The sequence below is a fragment of the Denticeps clupeoides genome, chromosome 11 (genome assembly GCF_900700375.1).
Source record: "Denticeps clupeoides chromosome 11, fDenClu1.1, whole genome shotgun sequence".
NCBI lineage: Eukaryota > Metazoa > Chordata > Actinopteri > Clupeiformes > Denticipitidae > Denticeps > Denticeps clupeoides.
In genome coordinates, this window is record NC_041717.1 from 8,945,020 (window position 1) to 8,965,946 (window position 20,927).

Consider the following 20,927-nt stretch of genomic DNA (forward strand, 5'->3'; position numbering starts at 1 on the left):
GCCTAAGAAATAGATAACCAGTTTTGGATTGATGGATTTGTGATGACTGGACTAAACTCTGTTGAACCAGGGCAAGGGCTGTATATTGCTCTTCTTGGACCATTGTCTACTATATTGTACCCAATCTATAAAAATCATGAATAAATTACAAAGACACCATACCAGCAGCACCATTGTGCCTACATTCTGCCAGCAGCCTTCAACTGTCAGCCCACTCGCTTTTAGAAACATTAACTACAACCTGAACTCCAAACATTGCTATATTTTTTCAGAAGATCCAAGATCATCTGCCCTGTGCCTCTCTTTTTACACAGATTACCTTTAACAATGTAAGTAGGTTGCCCTTTTGCTACTTAAATTACTTAAAACATAAATTACTTAAAATACAATCAATCAATCAGTCATTCGATCGATTGTATTCCTAAAGCACTTTTAAAACAACACAGTCGACCAAAGTGCTGTACGGACTTCAATTCGAAACATAGTTAAAATCACATAGGATACAATTACAGTTAGAAAACCAGGTAAAACAGGACATAAAAAATTTATACAAAATATAAAAATAATAACTGTAAACGCAAAACGCTTATTTTAGAATGTGTTAGTATTACTTGTGTATGTAAATTTATGTACTTGTATGTATAAGTTCAAGTTCAAGTTTTTATTTATTTATTTGTAAAGCACTTTAAAACAACACAGTTGACCAAAGTGCTGTACACAGACAAAATAAAAGAGTAGAGATAGCAAATAAAACAATGACATAATAACAACCAATAAAATAATAATAACCATAATAAAACAGTAACGCCAACATCTCAGACAGATTTAAAAGCCAAGGAGAAAAAATGTGTTATGAGGGAGCTCTTAAAAGCAGGAAGGGAGTTGGCCGAACTGATGTTCGAGGACATTTCGTTCCTAAGTCTTGGGGCAGCGACTGAAAAAGCTCGGTCACCCCTAAGTTTCCTCCTTGTCTTTGGGACAACTAACGTTACATTGGGAGCCCATGTTAGGATGCTAGAACTGGAGTAATGTGCGCGTGGGGTTTTTGTACCAGTTAAAATCCGCGCAACAGCATTTTGGACCAACTGAAGTCGATCAAGTGACCACTGGTTAAGTCCAACATAAAGTGAGTTGCAGTAGTCCAGACGACTCGTAATAAAAGCATGGATTACAATCTCAACGTGACGTCACAGAGAAGTGTCTTGACTCTTGACAGTTGTCTCAGTTGAAAAAAAGCTGTGCATCGAATGTCAATGTATAATGCATTAACTTTTTGGTTTTAACAGACCTAAAACAGTACTGTGGATTTTAACCGAAGACGAACTCTCTATGTTTTATTTACTTGATGATTGTCGAAATAATGCCGTTTTCAAGCGACACAGAAGACGCTTCCAGAACCTTCCCAGATTGACAGGTGTGAAGCTCCACTGGTTGGAGCATCATTGGCTCAACCAACTCAGGTGAGCCAATCGGAATCCTCATCGGGGGCGGGACTTACGCAGCGACACTCCATCCTGGACAAGCCAGACTTACCGCGAATTCTGACAGACATCGTGGTAGTGCTAACTAGTAAGTGTGTTTGTTCTTTTTTGCTGTAAATTGCAACACAATTAGTTAAACCTGCTATTTTGCGTGTATTGTAATTAGCCTGAGAATATTGATAAGTTCTGAATGTAGATTTGCTAATTGTTGATTAGCTCATCGTGCGTTTGCTCGTAGTTTGCCACTTAGACTCGTGCGTGTACTTTAGAAAAATCCTTTTTCTACAGATATCGAAGGTTTGTTGATCTTTTGAAAATGTCACCGTTGGTCGTGTTGTTTGAAATGGATGCCGTGAAGGCTTAATGCAAATAGTCATGACATTGAGATTGCTGGGGGCTGCCTTGTGCCATATCGGCTTGTGTAAGAGAGCTCTTCAAAGTAACTAGTAGGAACTAACTGATATGTTTTTCCACAGTCACTGAGTGAAATCAAGCTATGGACCCAAGCAAACCACCCTTCCCAAGACCCCTTGGGACAGGCTGGATGCCCTTGCCACAGCTTGCTCGTGGCCTGGGACAGGCATCTGAGGGGCCACCTATAGGAAGAGCTCGAGGTCTTCCACTTGCACCAGAACAACTGAGCTTTGCGAGAGGGAGGGGTTTGTTGGAGACGCAGAAGGTACCAGCTAGTCCCTTTGGCAGAGGCTTATGTGGCCCCGCTGGTGACCCCACCATTGGCTTTGGACGAGGGGTGACACCTCCTTCAGATGGAGGAGCTTTAGGCCATGGCCATGGGCTTTTTCTTGCAGCCACCCAATCAGCTCTTGGGCGTGGACTGGGTGCAAGCCTTGTTGATAAGCCAGCTGTCCTGGAGCAGACTGGAAAACCAGAAGCAGAGGTAGATAAGCCAGAAAAGAAAGAGCAGGTAGGTGTCTTAAGCTCTTTTACAGAACATAATTATTGGAAAATAATTCATGTGTATTGTTGAAGGTTGATGTGTCATCTGGAAGCCCATCTTTGGTGTCTATGATGAGAAGCTTGGGTTTTGAACCCTCTTCAACCTTGGGTAGAGGAGTTGCCCCTCTGGGTGAGTAAAATTTGACAAACGACATTAAGGATTTGTACAAAATTGTTTAATATAAAATGCTAATGTCAAATGCAATGGTTTGGTACATTGCTAATTACATTACTTTTAAAATGCAAGGACTTGGCGCAGTGGGACGTTTTGAAGCAGGGAGCAAGGCTGAAGAGCAGGTCCGTGAGGAGAGGATGGGCCATGGTAGTAGGTATGATTGAAGGATTTTCTTTGTCTGATATGATATCCAAAGGGGAACAGTTGGTAATGCTTGATGCTGGGCTCAGCTTGTTTTTGCATGACCTACGTGCAATTAAACAGCTTGCTGCATATCATTGAATGCTGCAAAGTCATAAATAATGCTTCATGTAATATTTCAGAATAGCATTATCCAATAATGATTCAATTACAGTTTTTTTTTTTTTTTTGTTAAAATGTAATGTACAGTGCATATGGAAAGTATTCACAGCGCATTACTTTTTTCACATTTTGTTACATTATTGCCTTATTCCAAAAGAAATTCATTTTTTCCCATCAGGATTCTACACACAACACCCCATAATGACAACATGGGAAAAAAAGAGAGAAATCACATGTGTATCACAAGTATTTACAGGTTTTGCCATGTTTCTGCAGCATCTGCATCTTGTCTTTAGAACTCCAAAACAGGATTGTCTCAAAGCACAAATCTGTGGACGGTTACAGAAAAATTCATGTTGCTTTGAAGGTTCCAATGAGCACAGTGACCTCCATCATCTGTAAGTGAAAGGTCACTGTCAGAGCTCCAGAGGTCCTCTATGGACAGAAGAGAACCTTCTAGAACAGGCGTCGGCAATTTGTGGATCTTTCATCCTTACACTGCGGCACCCTGTGGCTTTTGAAAATAATTGAAGTGTAATTTTCATCCTTTTTTTTTTTTTTTTTTTTTAATTGTAGTTCAAAATTTGAAGATTATTGTGATATTGTAACATTAAGATGCAATTTGTTTAATTTTTTGTCCCTCAAAATATTCATTACAAATTCTATATATGCCCCGTCTAGCGACCCCCACCAGAGCTGTTAATCGGGTTGTGCAATTAGAGCAGCATTTCAAAATCTTTGTTTACATTTACAGCATTTATCAGACGTCCTTGTCCAGAGCGATTTACAATCAGTATTTACAGGGACAGTCCCTCTGGAGCAATTTAGGATTAAGTGTCTTGCTCAGGGACAAAATGGTAATAAGTGGGATTTGAACCTAGTTCTTCTGGTTCATAGGCGAGTGTGTTACCCACTAGGCTACACTTTAAGTAAGGTGTGTAGAATTAGCATAGCGATGCTAAGTTAGGGTGACCAGATGTCCTCTTCTCCCGATTGTGTTCGTCGTTTTTTTTTTTTTTTTTAGATTTTTCTGGGTGATTAAACATTCATCACGTCAATTACATGCATCTATCACAAGTACAAGTAATATATGCAGTGTTATCTTAGTAAAAGGCACATGGCAACCCACCTGGAGGCACCTGAATGGCAGGTGTCACGTTTGAAGGAAACGAGGCACCGCTCATCACCAGGCCCTACATTGAAGCATGGGGGTGGTAGCATCATGCTGTGGGGATGTTTTTCTGATGTTTACAGTTCAAAGGTTTAGGATCATTTAGAAAAAACATCATATTGATAAAAACATACAGTGCAGTAATGTAATTTAAAGGGTCAATTGATTATTAGATTACTCTTTATGTATTTATTCATAGAAATAAAGATATTTCTAAATCACCCTAAACTTTGGAATAGTAATAAAACAATATGTGGAAAAAGTGATGTACTGTAAAAAAACTAAACAAACAAACATCAAATAAAGAACTTTGGGAACTAGTATTGCTGAATTTCTAATAATTTATATTTTCACAATATTTTAGAGTTCCAGCAAACAAGTACTGTGTGAAAAGTTTTTTATAAAAACGAGTCATCACAGTGAGATTAGTCATGCATTTAAATTTTGGTGCCCCTGTAGTGTGTGATTCTGTGCAAAGACCCAACAAACTAGACAATGGTATTTATAATGGACATTTTTTTAAACTGTCCAGTACACAATATTTTTGTGTATATCTTTTTTTGTTATGTGTTGGTTAAAGTTCTGCCAAAGCATTTGTAGGTTTCATCCAGATGCCACACTTTTAAATAATTACGTATGAGAATCTGAAATATTTTTTTGCTTTTTCAAAGTGACATGGCACCAAATGACTAATTGTTGACAAGATTTTTCATGCCATATTCATTGTCAGTAAGTGCTTACATTTGTTGATTTTGGAAATGCTTTGGCTTTGTTTGCTAGTAATGTTAACTGGATTCTCCACAGTTTTCTTGGACGAGGACTCAAGGATGGTAGTGAAGGTATGATCTCCCTGGCCATTGGGAGAAGGCCCACTGCCGTCCCTGCAGTTGCCTCTGGCCTGACATTAACTGGTTCAGCCCAACCTGTGGAAATGGCAGTGCCAGTAGACGAGCCTTCCAAAGCTGTGCTGAAGGTGGAAGCTACTCGGTAGGCAATATGTCCAGTTGAGCTGTCCTAGTCTTTCCTTGGTGGTTGAAGTGCCTGCAAGTGCCTACATGACTTTAGTCTGATTTTGTTTTAGCGAACCTATGCAGAAGAAGGGTACAAAAGGAGAACATCTCTCTATAGCCTCAAATCATATCCCCTTAGTTTGTAAGAATAAAGCGGTGTACCAGTACCACGTCTCTTTTACGTAAGTGCAGCATATTTTTGGTTGTTAAAAATTTAACTTACTATGTATAAAATGCATTTATATGGATTATTTTTCGTTTTATGACAATAGTCCAAATGTTGAATCCATAAGCATGCGATATGGCATGATTAAGGAACACCAGTCAACCACTGGTGATGTGGTCGCTTTTGACGGCTCGATCCTTTACATTCCAGTGTGTCTGAATGAGGTGGGTTTCTTCTTCTTTGCATGTGTTGTCATATCACTAATTATTACATTAAAGCGGCCACTTTTTTTTTTGCGCACTTGCTGTATCACAAATCATCTACAGGTGGTAAATCTGAAAAGTGAACGGAGAACTGACAGCCAGGAAATCAAGATCCAGATCAAGATGACAAAGATACTTCCCCCTACCTCTGACTTGTGCATCCCTTTCTACAACATTGTGCTCAGGAAGTAAGGCTACATGCTCAGATTAATTGAGAGCAAGTATATGGCATCTTTTTTTGGATTTGGGTTTACGGGACTTTCTTCACTCAACCTCAGTGGGGAATAGCTGATTCAGAGCAGCTCAGTGTCTTAATTCAGCCAAGTTCCAATCTGCTACGCCTAATCTTCTCTGTTCTCCACATGGAGTCTCATGCATTGCATGCCTCTGATTGCCTTAAGCTGAAATCATGCTCTCTTGAGTGACCTCAGCTCTTTCGTTAATGGGGCCAGACTCCCATTGAAGTGGTTTGTATACCCCGAATCTTAAAAAGCTGTCATCCTAATCAAAATTAGAACTTTATGTGTGTACATTATTCGTCAGACCTTGAGGATTAACAATGTACTTAAAATGTACTTTTTTTTTTTTTTTTTAAGGATCATGAAGATATTGGGCTTGAAACAGGTTGGACGAAACCACTATGACCCCACAAATGCAATTATTTTGGGAAAGCAAAGGTCTGTGCTCTTCAACTAACACCTGGGTTCTTCTGTGTGCTGAAGTTGTAATAGGTAACCACAAGTTTTTTTGGTAGGCTTCAGGTGTGGCCAGGTTATTCTACGTCCATCAAAAGCACCGATGGTGGACTCTACCTGGCTGTGGATGTGTCCCACAAAGTGCTGCGCAACGACTCTGTTCTAGATGTCATGTGAGTTTTTTTTTTTTTTTAAATGTACAGTCGTGGCCAAAAGTTTTGAGAGTGACACAATTACTAGTTTTCACAAAGTTTGCTGCTTTTATTATGGCAAGTATTATGGCACGGTGAATTGCAAAGTCCACCTTTGCCATGAAAATGAACTTAATCCCAAGAAATCAATTTCCACTGCATTTCAAACCTGCCACAAAAGGACCTGCTGAGATCATTTCAGTGATCCTCTCTTTAACACAAGTGAGAGTGTTGACAAGCACAAGATTTCTTCTGCTTTTGTCATCTTTTTTTCACTTGAAGTGAAGGTGATTAGTTGTCACATGTGACACAGCACAGCATCTAATGCACACAGTGAAATGTGGGCTCTGCATTTAAGCCATCCCCTGAGGGAGCAGTGGGCAGCCATGACGCATCCAGGGAGCAGTGTGGAGGGATGGTGCTTTGCTCAGAGGCACCTTGGTCGTTCGAACCTTCTAATTATGGTTTCGCATCCTTACCCGCTAGGCCACCACTGCCCCTAATCTGCCCCCACTGCTGGAGATCATTTTGTCATGCTGATTGAGATAGAATAGCAGACTGGATGCTTTATATAGGAGGGTGATGATTGAAATCATTGTTCTTCCTCTGTTAACCATGGTTACCTGCAATGAAACACATGCAGTCATCATTGCATTCCATAAAAAGGGCTTCACAGTAGGGCTGCACGATATTGGGAAAATATGCGATATTGTTGTTGAATATTGCGCTAACGATACTTCTTGCGATATATCATTTCCCTAGAGAAATGCTTTTTAAATTACTATTATTGTTATTATTATTAGCTATTTTAAAAATTATTTATATATGTAATGATCATACTAAAATAAACAGGTAATATATATTCATCTGATTAATTAAATCTAATTTAGGCTAAAAAGAAACTGTCAAGGAAGATTTAGACTTCAAAACATTATGAATGACTTAAAACCCTCATCAGATATTCAGATTTTTTTGTTTGGTGTTACAATAGACCTGGCAACACCATATGAATTGCTTTTAAAGATTACTTAAGAGCATCTTTTAAACAAAATGTTTCCTTGCCATATATATATATATATATATATCACACACAAATTAATTAATTGATTAAAGAAAAATGAAATATAAATTACTATTAAACAAAGTGTACAGGCCTTAAGTAAATTGGTATGTAGTGGAAACACTAACATATTGCCAACATCCACATAAATAAAAATTAATATTAACATTACATGGCCCGGTCTAGCCAACAGCATTATATCACCTACTTGGGAGGCGGGTATAAAGATAGTAATGGCCCATCTGGTTGGTCAAATTTGGACACACAAATCGCATATTACCTGGAGGAGACCCAGGAATCCCACATTTTCTACCTCTGAGAGTGGCTGGTCACTCCATGCAATGTACTCGATAATTGCCCATGTTATTTTCAAAGCACGTGGATTGTCTCTGGACATTTTCTTTCATCTTGCAAGAGTTTGCTGCAGCAAGCACTCGTCGCCTTTGATTAACCCCTTACACGCCGCTCACACACAGACATTTCTCAGACCATGGTATCGGTCCCTGGTATTGGCGGACTTTTAACAAGTACGAGTACTTTAGAAAATGTGTTATCGGTATCGGTGCATCCCTACTATGAATTCGGACATACTACTCGCCTCGCATACTGTTTTTCACATACAATATATTATGTGGCGACGGAGCCCGGCCAATGAGTTGTGGGTGAGATACGCACCGACGGGACGGGCGTGCCTGGGACTGCAAATAGTTAACCATGTTACGGTTAAATGTGTTCTGTTGGGGTTCGGGATGTGTGTGTTATGGGGATTTAATGTACCGTGTGCAAGGGGAGAAACTTTACACCGTGACGTTGAGGTGTAGGGCTGTAGGAGAAGAAAAGCCGCCTCTCTTATTGTAGAATCCGGAGGAGTAGGTATTGGCTGTTGGTGCCACCTACTGGCTTCCATTCAATAAAAAGCGTTATTCCGAAACTGGAGCCGATTTCTCCTTTCATGACCTCGCGGCGATGGCTCGTCACAATTGTACATAGTACGAGATTTTGGACGCAGCAGAAATTTCATTTATCGCAACTCTTTGCGATACAGCTATCGCGTATACTAATATCGCGATAATTTTTTGATATATCGTGCAGCCATACTTCACAGGCAAGGATACTGCTGCTACTAAGATTGCACATAAGTCAACCATTTATGAGATAATCAAAAACAGGGTGCCTAAAAATGACTCAGCTTGCTCAGGAATGGCAGCAGGCGGGTGTGAGTGCATCTGCACGCAGAGTGAGGTGAAGACTTTTGGAGGATGGCCTGGTATCGTGAAGGGCAGCAAAGAAGCCACTTCACTAAGAAAAACATCAGTACATTCTGCAAAAAGTACAAGGATTGGACGGCTTTGTGCTGTGGTAAAGTGCAAATATTGACTTGATTGTAATTGTCAATACAAGCCTTGAAACTTATAAAATGCTTGTAATTATACTTCAATACACCACCAGGAACAACTAAAAAAAGATCTAAAAACACTGAAGCAGCAAAGTTTGTGAAAACCAGTATTTGTGTTTTTCTCAAAACGTTTGGCCATAACCGTAATCTAAATGTCCTGTGGTGGTCTGTGAGTTGTAGTGGAAAAAGTGCAATTGCAGTTTCCAGCAAAAGTTGGGCCACGAAAAAAAAAAACACACACACACAAATTGCTAAATCATATTTAATCAATTATGGGGGAATCAGTGAATTATTTGCTGAATGTTACTGAAATTGTCAGCCAGAAACAAAAAAAAAATTTTTTGTTGTGTACTAATTTAATTGGATAATCTTGACCAACTGAGGCATGAACGAACATTACAGTCTTTGTTATTGCCCAAAAATTTGTAACATGTTTTTTCTTGGTTGTTTGGCAGGAATGTACTCTATCAGCAGAGTCAGGAAAGCTTCAGGGATGAGTGCATTAAAGAGCTTGTCGGTTGCATCGTCATCACACGCTACAACAATCGTACTTACCGCATTGATGACATTGAGTGGTCAAGGTCCCCAAAAGACACTTTCACTATGGCTGATGGTTCAGAGACAAACTTCATTGACTATTACAGGTTATTTTTTGATGATGTAAAATGCTGTTTAACATTGTAGAAAATGTTGTGGTCATATTAATATATTTATAAATGGTTTAATCTTTGCAGCAAGAACTATGGCATCACTATCAAAGAGCTTGAGCAACCTCTGCTTGTGCATCATCCGAAAGAGAGGTCAAAACCAGGAGGGCGGGTATTTCCAGCAAGCCGACTCACATTATTTAATTGTTTTGAACACCCAACGTCTGTGGCTCTAAGCAGAATAAAAATCTTAATCACGTTTAAGCAGAAATAGCATACGACTAAAGGCCAGGCATTCTGATTTGAGTTAAAGGTTACTGAGGGCTATAATTAGCTTGTGTCGGAAACTAGTTGTGTGGTCTTTTGGAATAAATAATGCAGCACATTGCTTAATTTTGGAATGAATACTACCTTTTGGACAGAATTGCAGAAGTAAATTCTAAAGAAATAATGCCACCTAGCGACTCAAACTGGTACTGTAGTGTCATGGTTTGTCTAGTACCCAAAGTTGCTTGTACTGTGAACTTCAGTACATGATGATGAGTTAATGCACTTTCAGGTAATGTCTGGTCCAATTCTTATCCTGCCTGAACTATCCAGCATGACTGGCATCCCTGATAAAATGAGGAAGGACTTTCGTGCAATGAAGGTGTTGCTTTATCTTCAGTGGCTTTATCTTCCCCTAACAACTATGTGACTGCTTCAACACTCTATTGCTGTCAATTGTTGTGTTTCAGGAACTGACAATACACATTAATGTGAGTGCTGAGCAGCATACCAGCTCCCTCAAATCACTGCTCCAGAGCATCACAACCAACCCTGAGGCCAAAACTGAACTGGCTCGCTGGGGTCTGGACATAAGCAGGAACATGCTGGTGGTGAGACCTTTTTATCACCTTTACACTATGTATACGTTTTTGCGTAGCAGGAGTACGGCACATAAAAGAAAAGACAGACCCACTAACATAAAACAAAGCAATTTACCAAGTATTTTATTAATGAAAAAGGACAATTAATATATCTGAAATACACATGAAACGAATAACAACGAATAAACTATAAACTAAACAGAAAAGAAACAAACGCAGATGAGCACAAACAGAAATGAATATGTGTCTGCCTTTCACAACGGAAGTGATGGCAACAGGTGATGCAACGGAGGAAAGCATGGGGGACGAGGGAGCAGGAAGGGGTGGAACAGAGCCCCTTTTTATACAAGCATCCTTATTAGAGATGGCAGGAACAGGAGGGGTCATTTAGCGGTCATCACCAGGGCATCCTGCAACACAAACACAGGGCAAAAACATAAATACACCAGGACTTAACAATTTTTTTACTGGCTGCAGAAGCATTTCTTTCACTCTTTTTGAATTTGTATTACATATATTAATTTGCAGTGAAGTCCCACATACACATGAAAGCTGTCTGATTCGACATCTGTTCTTCCATGTAGACACAAGGAAGAACTCTGCCAATGGAGACTATCGCTTTGCAGTCTGCTTCATTCGTCACCTCCTCTGACGTGAGCTGGTCCAGGGAAGTAGCTAGAGATGCATGCATCAGCTGTGTAAGTACCAGCTGCTCTGGGATTTTTCTAACATTATCAATTGAAGATTTGGATCTGATTGTGACTGTGCTTTTTTGTAAGGTTCCTTTGTATTGCTGGGCCATATTCTACCCACCGCGCGCTGAAGAGCAGGCTAAAGAGCTGGTGTCCATCTTTGGGAAGGTTGCTGGCCCCATGGGGATCCAACTGAGACGGCCCATTTCCATAGAGATGAAGGATGATCGCATTGAAACCTATCTGAAAAGCATCCATTCCCAGCTATCTGCTGAAGTGAGTCCACATTTTCTTACAGCTTACTCCTTATCCTTATCAGGTTGTAACAGTTCAAAAAATCTTGGTTTGGTACATACTTCAGTTCTGAAGCATCAGTTTAGCTTTTGGTCATCACGGGTCACTCTGTACCTCTGCCTGGTATTATGGTGCAGCATTTTAAAATGATTGGCAAAAAGTATTGAGTATAAAACTTTGCATGTACCTAGCCTTAATATCCACGCTTAGGAAAACACATTCTAAATGCTCAATAAATATGGCATGATCTGATTGCCACTTCCAAACTTCAGGAGACTATTAAGCCTCAGCAAAAAATAATTCCATATTTGCTTCTTTCTGCCCTCAGCCAAATGTGCAGATGGTTGTGTGTATCTTAACTGGCAACAGAGACGACCTCTACAGTGCTATCAAGAAACAGTGCTGTTTACGCAACCCTGTACCATCTCAGGTAATTTTTGTGAAAGGTCCTCCAACCAGTCACACCAGGCGTTCTTGCTATTGTGCCCTCAGAACAGAAGTGTCCATTGAAAATTGATTCTTGATTCATTGCATCCATGGATTTGCTTCTGAATTTCTGTTTCCAATTTGACTAAAATAGACACAAGGTCAAAGTGTCTGCTTTTTGGTAATTTTGGGTTGCAAAAATTATGTATGACATCATTGATTCAGCATGACCCTGCTGCATTCTTACTTTGGACTCTTTTGGTATGACTGCAGCATGTGAGAAATGAAATAGTGGTACAACTGTAAACAGGGCTGTGTTTTTTTCCATTTAACCCATAAACTCATAACACATTACTTGCAACTACCAGTGAAGGGATTAAAAAAAAAAAAAAATCTAAAACAGTGACATATTTTCCTGTTTTGATGCTCGCAGACCCGTTATAGACATTTTTGTAGACACTTTTGTCAATCCTTATGTCAATCATCCTCACATGTGGGGTGGTGGTAGCCTAGTGGTGTAACACACTCGTCTATGAACCAGAAGACCCAGGTTCAAACCCCACTTACTAACATAGTGTCCCTGAGCAGGACACTTAACCCTGAGTGTCTCCAAGGGGGACTCCCTGTAACTACTGATTGTAAGTCGCTCTGGATAAGGGCGTCTGATAAATGCCGTAAATGTAAATGTTACATTTCTCCTGCTTTAAACTGACCAACTGAAGTGATTGCTAATTTGTTGCAATATATGTTCCATCATTTGACAGCCTGGTGTTAATGGTTTAGTGTTTGCCTAACTGTACATAATATACATTGTACACTGGTCACACTCTTGGAAGAAAAAAAACAACATTGATGTTTCCTAAGGCTATCAACGTACGAACCATCTCCCAACCTCAGAAGCTGAGGAGCATTGCTCAAAAAATCCTGCTGCAGATGAACTGTAAACTGGGAGGAGAGCTATGGACTGTACATATCCCTTTGGTTAGTGTTCATTGTCATTTAAAAATTTGCTGTAATTAGCATTTATAAATATTCACTTATATTTACAGTTGTTAGTTCCTTAATACGTGTGAATTATTTTCATTTAAATCTGGTTTTTTTTTCACAGAAACAACTAATGGTGATTGGAATAGATGTGCATCATGACACAACCAAGCAGAAAAGATCAGTCATGGGATTTGTTGCTAGTGTGAACAGGTTTAGTGGCGACTTACTTGTCTATCTGACTATCTTTGACCCAGAAGTTACAGACAATGATAAAAAGAATTAAGAAATGTTTTTATTTCCAGTTTGATGACCAAATGGTACTCGAGAGCAATCTTCCAGACACCTAATGAGGAAATAATTAGTGGGTTGAGAGTGTGCATGCTGGCAGCACTGCAGAAATACTTTGAGGTGAGAATTTTACTTTTAGTTTTGTTCTGTGTGCCATCGTTGTTGGGCCGTGCGTTTTGCTCTGTTCACTGATTGGTGGTTTCTCAGGTGAATCACTGCTTCCCCGAGAAAATCGTGATCTTCAGGGATGGAGTGTCTGAGGGCCAGCTGAAGACAGTGGAGCTTTATGAGATCCCTCAGATTCTCAAGTGCTTTGAGACATTTCCCAACTATGAGCCCAAATTGGCCTTCATTATTGTCCAGAAGCGAATCAATACCACCTTGTACTCGTGCGCTGGGGAGAAATTTGGCACACCACCTCCGGGCACTGTCCTAGACCACACTGTGACCCAAAGGGACTGGTCAGTATCACTTCATCATTTCAGAAAGTGGCACCTTTTTACAAATTCCATAACTGCTAGTAATGAGAGTAATTCATCAGTTCAAACTAAAAAGACTTTAATAATGCAATGCTTAGTAATACTGCTAGGGAAAAATGTCAATCAGCCATTTACAAAGGTGTTAACAGGGTTCATACAGTTATGAAAATGAATTTGAAAAGAGCAATTTTCAGGCCTGGGTAGCATCGTGTGCTGTGTAAAAAAAAAAAAAAAAAAAAAAAAAAGGTATCATTAAAAACTAGTGGCTACTAAAAGGGATCTTGAGGCATACCAATATAAAATACCCATTATAAATTACACTGCCATTGATTCTGTAGTAGCTAAGGTTTCAGGTTTAACTTTATCACTCACACAAAATACCTATGTTAATGTTGTGTGTGTACCATTAAGTGAATTCTTTAAAAGGAACAGAACCTGTTTTTATCCCCTTGTTATATTAATACTGTAATTGAGAGTTGTCTGGTGAGGTGCCTAGTAGATTATCAACTTACATTGTTTGTCTCGCTATTTCCAGGGTTGATTTCTTCCTCATGGCTCATCAAATTCGACACGGATGTGGTTTGCCAACACATTATGTCTGTTTGTACAACACCGCCAACCTGACTCCAGACCACTTGCAAAGGTACTGTAACAAATATTAATTTCATAATTTGCAGGCGTTTAAACAGTTTGCTGGCCTTAATTACTACTAATACAAAGAACGTGTTTCACAGAAAATTGATAATGCTTTGCTTCATTTTTCCATCTAACACATCTCTTGTATAAGCCCCCTGCCCCATCTTCCAGTCCAATGAAAAAATTGATCGTTGTAGTTCTTGGGCAAAATATTAATTCCAATGAAGTGCCAGCAGTTGGACTGATCTTAGGCTTGGTCTTAATGGCTGTACTTAGCATTTTTGATCAGAGCACACTTTAAAATTTACTGTTATTCTCCTTAATAGGCTGACCTTCAAGATGTGCCACATGTACTGGAACTGGCCCGGCACCATTCGTGTGCCAGCACCATGCAAGTATGCTCACAAGGTGGCGTTCCTGTCGGGCCAGTACCTCCATTCGGAGCCTGCCATTCAGCTGGCAGATAAGCTGTACTTCCTCTGAAGTGAGAGTAATTTGAAGCATTTATGTAGGATGCAGAGGCCGGTGTTTTTTTTCCCTCCATGTTATGCTTGCTTGTTAAGCATATATATAGATTTTATGTTTGATTTTATGTTTTTATTTGTGGTTCATTTTATGCATGTTTATAATCTCTACACATGCATATTATCCCAGTGGATTTTTGATAGAGATTGAACAATGTTTATTTAATAGTACTTAATGTTGCTCTGTTCCTGAATGTTCTTGACGTTTACTCTGTTTCTGAATGTTCCTCACAAAAGGCTTCATGTTTATTTTTGCTGTAGCTTAAAAAAAAGCCATTGTCTTTCATTTAGGTGCCATTACAAAAATGTCAGCTTTAAGTCGCTCTATATATGAGCACCTGCCAAATCTGTATATGTAGACTTAGGAACAATGCGTTGGAGGTATTTAATAAATAATTGAAATATTGAGATCCATTTTATTGAGTCATCATTGTGGTTTTGATAAAAAGTAAAGTGATTGTCACTTGTGATACACAGCTGCACATCACACGGTGCACACAGTGAAATTTGTCCTCTGCATTTAACCCATCACCCTTAGCCATGACAGGGAGATGGGGATGGCGATTTCCTCAGTGGCACCTTGGCAAATTGTTGCTCAGACACTGATTGAAACGGAGGAGAAATCGCGTGACGTGCCTGCAACAGTGATAAAGTCTGCGAGGCTGGGGAACATGTCGCAGTTCCCTCGACTGATGCGGCCATGCCAGAGGTCTAGATTTTGTGTGAAGGCGTGCACTTTGGAGCAAAATATGAGTTTCGCAGCCTTGCAAAGACAGGTTGAGGCCATTCAAGCGGTCAAATATATCATCCAAATAGGACAGAGACGCAAGCCACATAGTGTCATCCAGATGCTTCGCCAGATCTGATTTGATTTCTGTCAAAAACCACTTCACCTACTCTTGCAGCTCATACAATCTCTGTAACACCAGCCTCCTGGAGAGCCAGCGAACTTCAGTGTGCAGAAGCAGATTGTTTCAGCACGGAGTCAAAAAGAACCAGCATTTTTTTAGCAGCAAGTGCTTCGCAATGAACCATGCAATGTGTCCATTTCACAAGTGGAGCTACTTGCTGAACTCAAGCTAGGCCACGCTCACACCCAGTCATTGCCTGTGCACCATACAATCATTATTTTGCACAAACCTAGCGCTGCCGTCAAAATTCAAGCAGCATCTCTTTCAAACACTGTGCCAAACAAATGCAGAAGGAGTCCCCAAATATTATACAACACAGCCATGACACACGCAATGAATATTGTGCAAACATTAGACCCACACCTGTGTACACAAACAGATCCAACTGCCCCCAACTCAAAAAATGTGCAACAAAATAAATAAATAAATAAAACAAAACGCTGAATACTGACAACCACCCAAGCTTACACAAACTCCTCTCCACCGAACATGTACCTGAGGCCACAAACACCCCAGCGAAATTGTGAATCCGGTCCTAAACCTGCCTAACACAAGCTATCTTAACCTACCTGCTCACCATGGGGCAGTGATGGTGTAGCGGTTATGTAAGTGGTCTCGTAATCAGAATGTTGCTGGTTCAAACCCCGATCCGCCAAGGTGCCACTGAGGTGCCACTGAGCAAAGCACCGTCCCTACACACTGGCGATGAGGACAAGGAGGACCAGCGAATGGGTGCGGAAGAGGCCAGGCCCTAGCCCCAGCTTGGCGTCGCCGAGCACCTGGGGAGGAGGCCACACTCCCCTGAAGACTTTGTGGGACGCCAAGGGAGGACAAGGGTTTTCCTGCTCGGCTGGTGAGATAGACGGGGTGAGATAGATGGCCCACTACACGACCTGCAGCGAGGACACCACAGTAGTTGGGCGTCACCAGCGAGTCTTCAGTGCGACCTTGCCTGACGGCTGCCTGTGGGAACAGGGAGAAGGTGGCACTCCAGGGTGGTACCAGGACTGGACGTTTGGACTTTGTTGTTGGGGGACTTTGTTGCTGGGGATTGGGGACAGCGGGGACGCTGTACTTTGTTAAAGGGGGGGTAATGTAGCGTTGTCAGCCAATAGGGCTGACCTAATTGCCATAAGGGAATCCCTCTGGGATTAATGTGGCAAGGGTTACATGATGTGGCGTATGGCGTGATCTTGGGTGATTGCCTCCCCTGTTGCCCTGCTGCTGACCTCTTGTGCTGGTGCTAGCTAATAAAGGCTTCTCTTCTTTCCCCATCACGGAGCCCGTCTCTACAATATCATCCCAGAGATTGGTGATAGAGATTGGTGAATGCTTATTTAATAGTGCTTAATGTTGCTCTGTTCCTGAATGGAGAGTCAATTTAAATGCAGTGATTTATTTTTGTGAGAGTGAGTGAACATTTACATTTACGTGAACGGCGGCGGCCATGCGCATGCGCGATTCATTTGCAGCTTGAACGCGGAGGGATGAGTGTCTCTTCTCGGTCCTGACTGCTGTGCGAGGTTACTGAGAGTGCTTTTGGACAGGAGAGGGGCTCACGGCAGCACCCGCTGTAGGCCTAACTGCAGAGTGATTCATGCTTTCGAGGCTCCAAACACCACAAAAGTCTCCAAAAAGTCACTGGATTTGAATACAGTTCAGCAACATACATCACACAACCTGATAACCAAGAGAGCTGACAATTGACCATCACTTAATTTACAATCACCTCACGATTGAAAATGTGACACTGATTTCATATGACAGTTCAACAAACAAGTTAATAATAAGTCACTTACATTTTTGATTAAATAATGACTGTTTTGGTCTATTTTAGCAGCGAAAATAGATCCGATTAATCAAAACAAAGATCACAAATTTGCTTTTTTTTTTCTCCCATGCTGTAGCCTACTCGCAGCCCGCAGCAAGAGGGGGGGACTGTCCCTGTAACTACTGATTGTAAGTCGCTCTGGATAAGGGCGTCTGATAAATGATGTAAATGTAAATGGTTGAGAACCACTGGTCAAAAGGAAGAGATGGTCCAGCTGGGATAACTCAAACACACACAAAAGTTAACAAAAAGGGCACATAAAGCTAACAACAAAGGGTCTATCACACAAAGCAACAAGATACACAAATGAGATCCCCGTCAGAGCACCTTGCAGATCTCCATGGACCCTGGGGACCTCCCAAAAGAGTAAGGGCCTAGCAGACCCTGGGGACCTCCCGAACACCATCTGAAGTCTCTTTATATGGGTGGAGGTGACCAATAGGCAGATGGTAGGTGGAGCTGGTAGGCTTCAATTCCTCCCATGAAGTCAACCTTCAAGAGACAGGACACAAAAACACAGCCAGCCACACAGAACACGTGGGAGCATACATCCAGGGATGTAACACTCCCACCACCAAATATGAACCCTTCGGTTGATCCAAAAGAGCATTCCCCTTCAAATACAATATCTGCACTATTCAATGAATCTAACCAAAAATTATGGTCCAAAACAAAGTGGTAGAAAACAGTGTACACTTACACGATTCCAACTTCTCACTCAAAAGCAAAAATGGTAATGTTGTATAATACGGGCAAAACTTAAGCAAAATATGGTCCAACGAATGATTTCCCCCACTTCACAGAAATATGAAATGTCATTTATGGTAAAAATAATAGGGCAAACTGGGAACTCCACACTGCTCTGGGGAGTAATACCCTGAGAGACAGTAGGCCCTCAAACAGACGCAACGCCATACAACAGCAGTCCTAGACTTAACCCGAATGTGAGCTTAAAGTCACACTGATATTTGGTCACGCTCCATTCCAGTCTTCTGCTCCAACTTTCTGAGCTCAAGCTCATACTGACACTCCAGTTGGTAAAAAGCTGAATCTCTTTAACCATCTTGCGAGCCCATAGTTATGGTATTCGTGTTCTGGTCAAACTCTCGCTGAATCGAGCTACACTCACACTTCTCCAATGAGCACTCACGGATTTTTACCTCCGCATCATGGGTCACTCGCCAGATTAGCAGAAACACTTGACAAGAGCACATCAGATGGCAGGGCCAGGAAAAAACGTTCCTATTAATGAACACGCTCCACAACTAAAATAGAGTATCATTCCGCCAAAGAACTTCACTACTGAGAGTGAGCGAACACCACACGACAATTCAAACAGCATCTCTTTCAAACACTGTGCCAAACAAATGCAGAAGGAGTCCCCAAATATTATACAACACAGCCATGACACACGCAATGAATATTGTGCAAACATTAGACCCACACCTGTGTACACAAACAGATCCAACTGCCCCCAACTCAAAAAATGTGCAACAAAATAAATAAATAAATAAAACAAAACGCTGAATACTGACAACCACCCAAGCTTACACAAACTCCTCTCCACCGAACGTGTACCCGAGGCCACAAATACCCCTGCAAAATTGTGAATCCGGTCCAAAACCTGCCTAACACAACCTATCTTAACCTACCTGCTCTTCAGAGGGTACCGATTAGAGGGAACTTTGAACGCAGTCACACCGGTCAGACTCAAGCTGAGGCTGTCCATGTTACTGCGTACACCCACCCACGGAGTAGCTCCAAAAAAAAGAAAATAACAAAGCAAAATAACAAAAGTGGATCTCTGCAGGGAGGGCATTGCCAAAGCAAAGAACCCAAGAGACACCCTAACTTACCGGATATACGATTCTGATCAAACACCGAACCAGGGGAAAACATCCTGGACGAGCCCCCATTTGTTACGCTCCTAAGTCTAGGGGTCTAAGAAACGCGACAAGGGTGTGGAGAGGAGGACGTCCACTGTTACACATACACACACACACAACCAAACAAAGCATACAAACAGTGTTTTTATTTACAGTTAGCTAACAGGTACAATAAAACAGCAGACTCAACACAGCTAACTGTCATGGAAGTTGTTTCCATCACCGAGCGTCTGAGGAGTCACAATGAGAAACAGTTAAATGAATTTAGTCAGGCTTTATTTACATGCGGGAAGATTCGCATGTAAATAAAGGGAAGATTCGCTAACCGAATCCTCAAAGGTCTGAACACAGTGACATGTATATATATGGTAAAGCGATTTCGAAACCAAAACACTGGCTTTTTTCTGTGCTTGACTTAGCCAACATCAGTACAGTCTAAACGAAGGGATGGTCCAGCGGGGATAACTGAAACACGCACAAAAGTTAACAAAAAGGGCACATAAAGTTAACAGACTTACAACAAAGGGTCTATCACACAAAGCAACCTTGCACCCTGGGGACCTCCCAAAAGAGTAAGGGCCTAGAAGACCCTGGGGACCTCCCAAACACCATCTGAACTCTCTTTATATTTAGGTGGAGGTGACCAATAGGCAGATGGTAGGTGGAGCTGGTAGGCTTCAACTCCTCCCACAAAGTTAACCTAAAAGAGACAGGACACAAAAACACAGCCAGCCACACAGAACACGTGGATGTTCATGTGGAACCCATCCGTTCACCTTTTCTGTGTCTCACAAAGACACAGCGGTTTGAACCAAAGATCTAGTCAGATCAAAGCACAGATTTCCACTGGTCTAATGTCCATTCCTTGTGTTAAGATAAGATCAACCTTTATTAGTCCCACAAGTGGGAAATTGTATTTGTTACAGCAGAAAGTGGATAGAAACAGAAGTAATAGCAGCAAAAACAGACATAAATATCAGCAAATATGTATATATCTACAAATGTACAATTGAGATCTAAACATGTGCAATGGGGAAAGTAATGGGTAAAATGGGTAAAGTGCAAAGGGTACACCTGTTGTCCAACAGGGATGACAACTTAGCCACCATTCTCATGTCACTCACCACCTCCACTGGGTCCTGAGGGCATCCTAGAAATGAGCTGGCCCTCCGGATCAGCCTGTTCAGTCTCTTTCTGTCCCTAGCAGAGATGCTGCTGCCCCAACAAACCACACTGTAAAAGATGGCTAATGCCACTACAGAGTCATAAAAAGTCTTTAGGAGTGGCCCCTGTACTCCAAAAGACCTGAGCCCCGCAGCAGGTACAACCTGCTCTGCCTTTTCTTGTAAAGAGCATTTGTGTTATGAGTTCAGTCCAGTTTATTGTTCAGATGAACCCCAAGGTACTTGTAGCTCTCCACAGCCTCAATGTCCATACCCTGGATGTTCAAGTGTAAAGTGTGTGTAGTGATTGTCACATGTGATACACAGCATCACAGCACATGGTGCACACAGTGAAATTTGTCCTCTGCATTTAACCCATCACCCTGAGTGAGCAGTGGGCAGCCATGACAGGCGCCCGGGAAGCAG

The 20,927-nt window shown here is 41.3% G+C and overlaps 1 protein-coding gene across 1 annotated transcript; it reads left to right on the top strand.

The window, feature by feature from the left end:
* Positions 1-1,528: 1,528 nt before the first annotated feature.
* piwil2 (piwi-like RNA-mediated gene silencing 2) lies at positions 1,529-14,906 on the top strand. The gene is made up of 23 exons (XM_028996436.1): positions 1,529-1,569; positions 1,958-2,406; positions 2,472-2,568; positions 2,686-2,767; positions 4,892-5,074; positions 5,169-5,279; positions 5,370-5,487; positions 5,590-5,714; positions 6,123-6,203; positions 6,281-6,394; positions 9,324-9,512; positions 9,603-9,687; positions 10,075-10,164; positions 10,253-10,393; positions 10,969-11,082; positions 11,164-11,352; positions 11,699-11,800; positions 12,661-12,777; positions 12,905-12,993; positions 13,086-13,191; positions 13,279-13,532; positions 14,086-14,193; positions 14,513-14,906. The coding sequence occupies exons 2-23, from the start codon at positions 1,978-1,980 to the stop codon at positions 14,667-14,669; spliced, it is 3,081 nt and encodes a 1,026-aa protein (XP_028852269.1). The 5' UTR covers positions 1,529-1,569; positions 1,958-1,977; the 3' UTR covers positions 14,670-14,906.
* The last annotated feature ends 6,021 nt before the right edge of the window (positions 14,907-20,927 follow it).